The sequence below is a fragment of the Cnephaeus nilssonii genome (assembly GCF_951640355.1).
Source record: "Cnephaeus nilssonii genome assembly, chromosome: 11".
NCBI classification, from domain to species: Eukaryota; Metazoa; Chordata; class Mammalia; order Chiroptera; family Vespertilionidae; genus Cnephaeus; species Cnephaeus nilssonii.
The window spans coordinates 64,509,868-64,521,469 of NC_137082.1; the positions used below are offsets into that span (position 1 = coordinate 64,509,868).

The 11,602-nt window shown below is 41.6% G+C and overlaps 1 protein-coding gene across 1 annotated transcript; it reads right to left on the bottom strand.

Moving 5' to 3' along the window:
- Positions 1–10,449: 10,449 nt before the first annotated feature.
- On the bottom strand, positions 10,450–11,343 carry MC2R (melanocortin 2 receptor; the record flags this gene model as incomplete). The annotated part of the gene is made up of 1 exon (XM_079784216.1): positions 10,450–11,343. The coding sequence occupies one exon, from the start codon at positions 11,341–11,343 to the stop codon at positions 10,450–10,452; it is 894 nt and encodes a 297-aa protein (XP_079640342.1).
- Between the last annotated feature and the right edge of the window lie 259 nt (positions 11,344–11,602).

An 11,602-nucleotide genomic window follows, 5' to 3' on the forward strand; every position in this document is an offset into this window, starting at 1 on the left:
CCCATAGGTGCCTTGACCGTGGATCAAACCCCTAACTTAGGTATGTGCCCTGACCAGGAATTGAACCCACAACCTTTTGGCATTCAGGATGACACTCCAACCAACTGAGTCAACCAGCCAGGGTGAGGGTTATTCATTTTAAACAAGAAAAATTGAATACAATATAAATGGTGATGACGATTTTGGTAATGAAAGGAAAAACATTGATGATGTAGGGTTTATTTTCCTTTCAAATATACAAATATGTATGTTATCTCTTTACCATTAAAATGAGTGTTCTTTCTATTTAATGTTACCACTAATAAATGCCTTATTTCCCAAGCTGGCATTGGAATCTCCAACACCTTTCTCTTCCTCTTCTGCATCTTCACAGACCTAAGACCACCAAACTGATCACTGTCAGTTAGCCCTCATTCACGTAGTGATGCGCATTGTAGTGGTCTATGATGCTCATGCTCATAGCAATGCTATTCATTGTGGTACTTTTGGTGTCTCCAGACCTACTGAGTCAATAAATTTTCAGAATGACTTCCAATATAAGGCGGCATATCCAAAGAAAGATCTTGGCAGACACTAAACCCTGTTGCAATGAACTTTGCTTCATGTGGTTAGAGCCTGCATTACAGTTCACATGCCGAGGTTAGGGCTGATCCTCACAGTCAGCCAGCCCAGGGTTGATCTGGTGCATGAATAGGCCAATAGCAATCAAAACTCAATTATAACAGGAAGACCCACATCACCCACATAAGGGACATTCCTTGAACACCCAGCCCAGGTGACCAAGAAGACTGCACCACTGGATCCCACTGGATACCTACTATAGTAGGCCACCCCATGAAGACCGGGAGTCATAACAGGACTATCTAATACATAGAAGGAAACACAAAGAGGCAGCCAAAATGGGGAGACAGAGAAAATATTTCTTGAGGAGAAATCTCTGGAAGAAAGAGCTAAATGGAGGCAAATAACTTATCAGATATAGAGTTCAAAGTAATGGTTATAAGCATGCTTAACAGCATGAAAACAGTACATAGAAACCATAAAAAAGAACCAGTCAAAAATAAAGAATACAATATCTGAAATGAAGAATAGATTGGAAGGAATAAATAGTAGGTTGGATGAAGTAGAGGGTCAAATCAGCAATTTGGAAGATAAAGTGGAAAATAAACACCCAATCAAAGGAGTAAAAAACCCCACAAAACCCACAATTAAAAAAATAGGGTAGTTTAAGGGACCTTTGAGATAACATGAAACATAATAACATCTGCATCATAGGGGTACCAGAAGAAGAAGAGAGAGAGCAAGGGATTCAGAACCTATTTGAAGAAATGACAGAAAACTTTCCTAACCTGGTGAATGAAAAAGACACATAAGTCCAGGAAGTGCAGAGTTCCAAACAAGATGAACCCAAAGAGGCCCACACCAAGACATATCATAATTAAAATGGCAAAGGTTAAAGACAAAGAGAGAATTTTAAAAGCCACAATGTCAATAAATACATACCTAAGGACATAGGGTAGCTGAGTGGATACTAAAACAAGACCCATGTATATGCTGTCTATAAGAGTCCCAGCTCAGAAAGAAAGATACATAATAATACATTTTGGGTTGTTGTATTCTCATTATCATCAGTTTCAAGGTAACTTTCAAACACATGGAGGCTAAATTGCATGTTATTAAACAACTAGAGGCCTGGTGCACGAATTCGTGCACCAGTGGGTCCCTCAGCCTGGCCTGTGGGATTGGGCTAAAACTGGCTCTCCAACATCTCCCAAGGGGTCCTGGATTGCGAGAGGGCACAGGCCAAGCCAAGGGACCCCACCAGTGCATGATCGGGGCCGGGGAGGGATGCGGGAAGTTGGCCAGCTGGGGAGGGACCATGGGAGGGCTCTAGGGCGTGTCCAGCCTGTCTCACTCACTCCCGATCGGCCAGACCTCAACAGCAAGCTAACCTACTGGTCGGAGCCTCTGCCCCTTGGTGGTCAGTGCATGTCATAGCAACTGGTTGACTGGTCGACTGTCTGCCCCCGGTGGTCAGTGTACATCTTAGCAAGTAGTTGAGTGGCCTTAGCATATCATTAGCATATTATGCTTTGATTGGTTGAATGGCCAACTGGATAACTGGACACTTAGCATATTAGGCTTTTATTATATAGGATAAATGGGTTAACAATGAGATCAAGGAAAAAAATCAAACAATATATTTCAACTTTGTAGATATGGCCATCATTGGTATAGTTGCAAAGGTAGCATGATTTAAAATATCTATTAATGTAATATACCACAATAATAAGTTAAATGAGTCAAAAGTGATCATCTGATAATGAAAAAACAGCAAGCAAAATTCAGCATTCATTAAGAATAAAAATATCCTTAGGAAACTAGGCAGGCAAAGCACATCTTCAATTTAATAAAATATAACTTTCAAAAATTAAAGATATTAATGAAATTCTCAAAAACATTCCTATTAAAGTTAAGAAAAGCAAAAGGAATCCTTCAATCTTTTTGCTTCCTTCCATTGTACAGGAAGTTTTATGCAGATAAATAAGAGGAGAAAAAGAGTAAGGGCCATATTGAAAATGTCCTCAATGCATACAGAAAACCCCAGGTCCAAAAGCAAATGAGAAATGTCATCAGCAAGGGCTCCAGTACATACAATACAAATGATTAACAAACATGAAAATACGTTCAGCCTTATTAGTCACAAGGCACAGATGCTGGATATGTCAAGTTGACAAAAGTCTGAGGATATCATGAATTGGTGAGGATTTTCTGTCTATTGATAGTGACATTGTAAGTTAGCACAGTCATTTTGGAAAATGGTTTTGCATTTTCTAGTTAATTTGCAGTGTACCTGTCCTGTAAACATGCTTTGGAGAAACTCTTGGACATGTTCCCAAGCAGATATACATAAGAATGTACATAGAAGCTTTGTTCATAATAGTAAACAATGTGAGGCGATCTAAATCTCAAACAACAGGAGAACAGAGTATGTTATGTTCATGCAATGGAATAATGCACAGCCGTGAAACGAATGAACTATTGCTATTGGTATCAGCATGGATAATTCCCAATAACACAAGCAAAATAAAAAGGTTTTAGGTAAATATGTTTCGTCTGTTAGCACTGATATAAAAACTTTTTAAATGTAAAACAATATCATGTATGCTCATAACAGATACAAAAAAAATACTAATAGGATAAAAGACTTCACCATCTTTTACTACTTCAAGGAGTATCATTCACATGACTTCATTTGCGATGGCATTCCCATCCAATACAGTGTGAATGATGCTCCCTGGAGTTGTGCAATGCAGGACCCCGTAGGGTGGCTCTAAGAGAGGAGCCTGGAGCAAAGAGGAGTGCTCAGAGATAAAGGAATGTTTTATTTTCTTTAAAGATATGAAACAGACACCGACAAATGTTACAATTTGATAAAGCTAGATCATACGTATACATATGCATTATGTATTTTTTTATACTATGTAGGCTTGGAATATTTAATTAATAAAAATGTTAAAGTAAAAGAAGTCAACACCGGATTAAGTCCCATGGTCAGAAAGGTTTAATTCTGTTCTCTTTTGTGTTTCTGCGCTAAGATGAGCTTCTTAGCTGTTAGTTTCATGTCTTTCATTATATTTGGGAAGTTATTGGCCTGTATTTCTTCAAGTACTCTTTTGCCCCTCCTCTCTCTCTTCCCTCTGGGACTCCATAATGCATATGTTGATATACCTGATGATATCCCACAGATCCCCTAGGCTCTGTCATGTTCTTAATTTATTTTTCTTTTGCTCCTCAGATTGGATAATATTTTTGGTAATTTTTTAAAATCTTTATTGTTGGAAGTATTACAAATGTACACTGCCCCCCCACCCTGCCCTTGACTTCCTCACCTCACTCCTGCCCCCTTCTCAGGCCTTCCCCTCACTGTTGTTTGTTCATGGACTCTGCATATACGAGTATAAGTTCAGACTGGATAATTTTAATTGCCTTGTTTTTACACTTAAGGATTTTTTCCTTTTGCCTTCTCAAATATGCCTTCTAACCCCCATCTAGTGAATTTTTCATTTCTGATATTGTACTTTCCAGTTCCAGAATTTTTATTTGCTTCCTTTTAAAGTAATCTCCATCTCCTTTTACATTATTTTTATATACATTTCATATACATTATTCTCTCAGTTTCCTTTAGATCTTTGTTCATGATTTCCTTTAGCACTTTGCGCATATATAGGACAGTTGATTTAAAGTTTTTATCTAGTAAGTCCAATGTCTGGACTTCTTCAGGGAGCATTTCTGCCAATTTTCTTTTTCTTCCTGTGAATTGGCCAAACTTTTCTGTTTTTTTCATGACTTTATTTTTCATTGAAAATTGGACACATTAAATACTATAATATGATAATTCTGAAAATCAGATTCTCTCCCCTCCCAAGAGTTTGGTATTGTTGATTGCTGAGGACTACAACCATCCATTTGTTTAGTTTTTCCAAACAATTTTTGCAAAGTCTGTATTCCCTTTGTGTGTGAGCATTGATGTTTCTGTTCCTTTATCTCTGTGTTCAGTCAGTGATCTGACTGAGACTTCCTTACATGCCAGGAGGCAAAAAGAAAAAAAATAAACATTCCTGGTCTTTACAGGTTGGCTCTAAGCTAGAAAGCTCTTTCAACATTAAGCCAAATTGCTTCAGCTCTGCCTTAGCTTTCACCTTCTGTTTGTGCAGTGCCCAGGGGTCAGTCAGAAGTGCAAGATTAGGCCCTAGCTGGTTTGGTTCAGTTGATAGAGCATCGGCCTGAGGACTAAAGGGTCCCAGGTTTGAGTCCAGTCAAGGGCACATGCCTGGGCTGGATCCCCAGTAGGGGGCGTGCAGGAGGCAGCCGATCAGTGATTATCACTCATCACTGATGTTTCTATTTCTCTCTCCCTCTCCCTTCTTCTCTGAAATCAATTTTAAAAAAATAAATGAAAATAAGTGCAAGTTTAGGGTCCTTTCAGGTCATTTCTGAACCACGAATATGCACGTTGCACTCCAGATTCCCTGGTGTACATGGTGCACTTGAAAGCCCTTATTTGCCCAAGAATCTGCCTCCTCAGCATCCTCCTCCACAGGCTTGTAGGTCTGTCTGCTGCTTGTGGAGAGCACACGTCCTAAATGCGTTCATTAGCTCCCTCCCGGGACCTAACGCCATGTTGAGGAAGGTACAACCAAGGTCGGCCTCTGTGCGGCTTCCCCAGGGAAGCGGCCGACGGGTCCAAAAAGCACAACCCCAGTTTGTTGAGAACCAGGTCCTGGAACCAGCAAGCAGGAATGTGGGCCACCATTTTTGCAACCACTGGCCAGCTGGGGAATGGAGGACGATAGTAAGTAATAAAAAAAAAAAATGCTACTAGGCTTCCTTACTGAAATTCAGCTACCTCTTTCTTCATTAAGCACTCCCCTGATTTCTGTGTTTAATTTTGTGAACATATTTATAGCAGCTACTTTGATATCTTTGCTAAGTTTGACATCTGGTTGGCTCTCACAGGCAGTTCTTGTTGCCAGCCCTCCCCCCTCTCTCCACCCCCCTGGCGTATTTATTGGTTATACTTTTCTGTTTCTTTGCATGCCTTGTAATTTTTTGCTGAAAATTGGACATTTTAGATAATACAATGTAGTAACTCTGGGTACTGGTTAGTAACTTCTGGCGCTTGTTCTTCTTTGTTGCTAGTTTATTTGTTTAGTGTCTGGCTGGATTATTTTAATGAAGTCTACCCCCACCCACCCTGCAGTATTATGCCTCTGGTGTTCTTCTGGGGGGCAGGGTGCAGACTTGGGCTAGCTTACCATTACCACGAATGACTGGCAGTGGTGTTGACAGTGCTATGTTTGGTCTCTTCCTGACCATACCCAGATGTTAAGCCCCACTAATTGCTGGCTGACTATTGTTTTCAACAATGTCCTGGGGCATAAATTGCTCCAAAGACTAATCAAATTTGGGTTCCTTTGAAGGGGTAGTTCTTGAAGTCAGTTATTGAGATTTGTTCTGACCCCACTGCTCCCTTCTTTTCTCAGCAAACTCCCTGGCCTATAGATCTGTCTATATTTCTAATGAATCTATTGTTCCTTTTCCAATTTCCTGTGGCCACAACCTCCTCTGTTCCTGAGAGTGCTGGGATTTCTCTACCCTCTGTTGAAAGTGAAGTCAGTTACTTTGGGAAGAGATAGGGAGCTATTTATTTTATGGCCTGCTTTCCCTTTCAGAAAAAAATCTCTGAGCCAGGGCTCTGGGTGTAGGGTGGGGATAATGATGCCCTTCTCTCTCAGTGACACCCTCTATTAGGAGCTAAGTGCTCAGCTGCAAAAGGAAGGCCCCAGATATTCTTGACTTGCCTGCCCTGGCATGGAATGAGAGACAGGGAATAGTCATTCTGTCATGATACGACCTTGTTATTTTTTTTTTGCATGTGGAGCAGCATAGCACCACAGAGAGTGGACTTTGGGGCCACACTGAAGCCTAGAGTTGACTCCTAACTCTGGCACTCACTAACTCGAGTTGGGTAAATGTATTAGTTTTCCATGCTTGCACAACCATTTTCCACAAACTTATATGCTTAAAATAGCTCACATATGCTATCTCGCAGTTTCCATGGTTTGGGATCTAGGCTTAGCTAGATGGTCTGCTCAGGATCCCACAAGGCTGCGATCAAGGTCTGGGCTGGATTGCACTTTTACCTGATGCTCAGAGTCTGCTTCCAGACCCACGTGGCTGCTAGCAGCATTCGGTGCCGAGAGCCTCCATTGTTGGCACAGGAACTAGAGGCTGCCTGTTGTTCTTTGCCAATGGGTGTCACTCTTTTATACAATGTAACATAGTCATGAGAGTGGTATTCCATCACACTTGCCATATTCTGTGAGTTAGAAGCAAGTTACAGTTGGCCCACACTCAAGGGGCAGAGGTTGTACAAAAATGTGAGACTCCAGGGGGCAGGGATCACAAGGACTGCCTTAGAGTCTGGTGCCACAGAAGTTACTTAATATCTTTGAACCTCAGCTTATTCATCTAAAAAAATGGGGATAGTAATAGTACGTAGTCTTAAGATTGTGGTGAGGATTAATGTATGCAAAGCTCAGAATATACCTGGCCAGGAATAGGCATTATTGTTTTTGTTACTAGATGTCCCCACAGTCCAGGAAGCATTAACTCTGGCAGTTTTTCAGGATTCATTACTGATGTGCTTATGCTTCTCCGTCGGTTTTAACCAAGTGGTCTGGGGGTGCTCCTTGACTGCTCTCTCAGCCCAGTGAATATGTGGTTGAAGGAGTGGGGTGTTTATTGACTTACTCATGTCTGTCCATGCATATATGGGTGTCTTAGTGTGTTTGGGCTGCTATAATGAAATACCACAGACCGGGTGGCTTATGAACATCAGAAATTTGTTTCTCACAGTTCTTGAGGCTAACATGGTGGGATGAGGTTCCTCCTCAGGTTTCATAGCTGGTGGCCTCTCTCAGTGTGTCCTCACATGGCAGAAGGGGTGAGGGATCTCTCTGTAGCTTTTTATAAGGGCACTAATCCCATTCATGAGGACTCCACCCTCAGGATCTAAGTACTTCCCAATGGCCCCACCTCCTAATACTACCACCTTTCAGGGGTAAGATTTCAACATGTGTGAATTTGGGGGGAAAACAAACTTTCAGAGCATAGCAATGGGGAAATGAGAGAGAGGAAGCTTCCCTCCCATTTTATTAGAGAGGGCACAGAAGTAGTATACCCCTGCCTTAAAGAGGACATCAGGTCAGCTATAATACTTCATATTTTTACTAACATTCTCAGCTGAATGATCGAAAGCTAGATCATCAACAAAACTGAAAATATGCTCATGGCATTAACAAAGCAATTAAAAAAATTGATATTTTGATAAAAGAATTAAAGTAATAATTGTGGAAAAAATCTGAGCCTTGATGGTCTTCCTTACTCAAATGAATGCACTTCCACACTGTTTTTGTTTGAATTACATAGGAAGGTAGAGGTATTTTTTTCCCCCAGTAATTCTGAGTACTGACGACCCTGATCTGAATTGAATATAGCTGAAAACCTAGAATTGGAAATGTCTCCAAGTTAGCACTCAGCCTGTTTTTCCTTTATGCACCATTAGAGTAGCCTCCTTGATTTGTATCTTAGATTAAACACAGCAAATTGAAGGCAGTGAGAAGCAGAAGTATATCTAGGCGATTTCCTATGACCACAGTCTGATGTGGCAGCTGAGAGCTTGAGAGTGGTAGCAAAGCTGGTAACAATGGCAGAACAGCAGCTTGGGACCATTTATGACAGGGCTTAAGTTGCACTACCCACCTCTACAGGACCGTAGAACAGCACAACATCAGAGAAAGCTTACAATTTATTGAGAATACTCAGTTTAATCACAGAAAAATATGCTATACATTATTCTTTTAATGGTGGAAATAACATTTAAAAGTCATTTATAGAGCAGTGCTTTAGATTTTATGGAAAATAAAGTTACATATAGTACTTTACCTATTAATAAATTTGGTTTAATATACATTAGTGTAATATATCTCATTGGTGAGGGGGAAGGACCAAAGGATTATTACAGAACAGAGAACAAGGGGCACTTTAAGTTTCATCTCCAAACTGTGAAGGAGGCCGTCTGGAAAAATGCCTACAGCTGTCTTCCCTTAAACTCTATGCCTTCTGCTCTGCTTCTTAAGATCCCCATTCCTCCCCACATCTAATATCAAACTCATCAGCAGTCCTGTCTGTGTCTGGCTTCTGCTCTCAGCGGCTCAGGAAAAACTCTACTGAGGTAAAGTGTTGCCTCTTCCAGAAGGCGCTGTCACTCTCCTTGGATCCTGAACACCCGTGAATCTGAAGATCTGGCTTCTCTCCTTTCACTCTTTCATCTCTTGCCCCTTTAAGCCACTCTCCAACTTAGCTAGGACTATGGCCAGAAGCTGCTGCTTCTCCTTTTTCTTTCCTCCTCCTCCTCCTCCCGCTCCTCCTCTTCTTCCTCCTCCTCCTCTTCCTCCTCCTCCTCCTCCTCCTCCTCCTCCTCCTCCTCCTCCTCCTCCTCCTCCTCTTCTTCTTCTTGTTTAATTTTAAATCCTTATTGTTGAAAGTATTACATATGTCCGCTATTCCCGACTATTGACCTTTTCTAGCAGGGCCCCTGCCACGCCATCCCCTCCCCAGGCCTTCACCACCCTATTGTCTGTGTCCATGGGTTATGCAAATATACATTCAAGTTCTTTGGTTGATCTCTTCCCACCCACCTTCTGCTTCTTCTTTAAGCTTTATTTTTTAGCTATTAGCAACAGATGAGCTTACAAACTGTTTCTTTTATTCCCATTGGCAATGTCTCTCTTTAATATCTGGCATCTGTCCTGTAGCTGATGGTATGATGAAATTTTGTAGTGACTGAGTCTCTCAGACTCATCTGTGAAGAAAATAAAATGTCTTACCATCAGTTTCTGCCTTGGATCTCAACAATAACACTGTTCTTCAAGTTCTTGAAGCATTATTTTGGTGTTGGTTTTTTCCATAGTATCAAAGCATGATGATCTCTCTCTCTCTCTCCCTCTCTCTCCCTCTCTCTCTTTACTTAAAAATATACATATTGGGGCTTGGGGCCTTTTTTCCTTTACTTCTACATTGGGGCAAATTCACAAAGATTGGATATACCTTCTTCAGAGGGTCACAATTTTCCTCTGGTCTTTATTTACACACAGGAACCAAGTTGATTAAATTTTTATTTCCTCCTTTGAAATGTATGCTTCGAAGGCATGAGGAGTTTTAACCAAGAAAGGATTTTAAAGCCAGTGGGGTGCTGAGTGAGCAAAGAAGTCTGACAGAGAAGGTTCCTTTATTCTTGAAAACTCAAAGCTGGTTATTTGACATTTATAATTTATATCCTGCCTGCTTCCAAAAAGATTTGGAATGGCATCGAATAAAGCAGACAGGTAGGAGGGAGGGTGGGCAGGCATTCTGCAATGCAGTGTGGGACAGGCAAATTCAGCTGCAGCCATTTATTGGCACCTTTGGCTTCCAAAGGCCCACATATTGTTTCTGGCCTGAATACTTGTCCTGGTACTGTAACTTCTAGAAATCCCTCACAGTGACCCTCAGCCTGGAAAGGCCACTCAGTAATAGGCTTGCAGGATATCTATAAAAGAGCAAGTTCTCCCCTTAGCCCAAAGCTCTCACATTTGTATTGCTGTATGTGCTTTGGATTCTGTCCCTTTTATTATTTATCTCTCTAGTTATAAAAGTTGTACTCCAGCAAGCCTGTTCACATAGAACCAAACTATTACTAATACTAGTAAGTGGGATAATCCTCATGCACACTAGGGAATGAGAGGGCAGTATTAGTATTTGTTGGTATGTCATGTTACTCTATTACGCGACAATATTATCGCCATGATGATAATGAATCCCCCCTGGTGAGAATCAGTAATTCTACTGGTACCTGCTGCAGAAGATCATCTTTCTGAAAGCTTCCCTGAGCTCTGGGCTTCGGAAGGCATATATAAAGGGGTCAATGACTGCATTGCACATGATCAACATGCCATTCACCTGGAAGAGGGACATGTAGCAGGCACAGTAAGGGTTATTTGGGCAGAACGTCATTAAGAGGACATGAAGAACAAAAGGGGCCCAACAAAAGATGAAGACCCCAAGCAGGATGGTCAGTGTGATGGCCCCTTTCATGTTGGCTCTGGAAAGTGTTGAGATCTTCCTGGCATGGGAACGGGCCAGCAAGAACATGTGCACGTAGAGGCAGAGGATAAAGACCAGCATCAGAGGGAACAATGATGTGAAGGTGATCACTGTGGGGATGCTATGGGAGAAGATCACCATGGTGATGCCACTGCAGGTGCAGCATGTCCAGATGACCGCCAGGACAGCAATGGCGCGGCGCACGGTCACGATGCTGTGGTACTGCAGAGCATGGAAGATGGTGATATAGCGGTCAGCGGCAATCACAGACAGGCTGAAAATGGAGCCCAGGAGGGAGAGGATGAACAGGGAGTCGATGATGTCATCGGCTGTGGTTTCAAAATTGCCACGAGGCTTGAGATAACCCATGTTTCGGAGCATGATCAGGATATTTTCCAGGATCTTATACAGGCTGCCCAACATATCGGAAATGGCCAAGCTGCAGATAAAAAAGTACATGGGTGCCTGGAGAGTCTTATTCTTGATCACAGCCAGAAGGACGATCAGATTCTCCAGCACCCCGGCGATGGATATTGTAAAAAATATCTCTTCTGGCAAAACCACATGAGGACAGTCTGAATTATTTCTTGCTGTATCGTTGATGTTTTCATATAGGTTGATTATGTGCTTCATTTCTCCTGCTTGTGGTTAAGACAATGATGTTGCTTGGACTTGGTTTTTCAGAATCTTTTTTGGGGGGGCGGGTAGTACTTGTGGGAGATCTGAGGTAAAAGCCACACGGTCACCTAGGAAAGAATATATAACAATATCAGTTGCAAAATAAACTGCAAAATAAAACAAGCCATGTTAACTTTAAGAAAGCTCTATTGCCTCAGTGAAATAGAATGGTGTAATATTTTAAATAACACAGCTTACTGGGCCTTCATCCTCA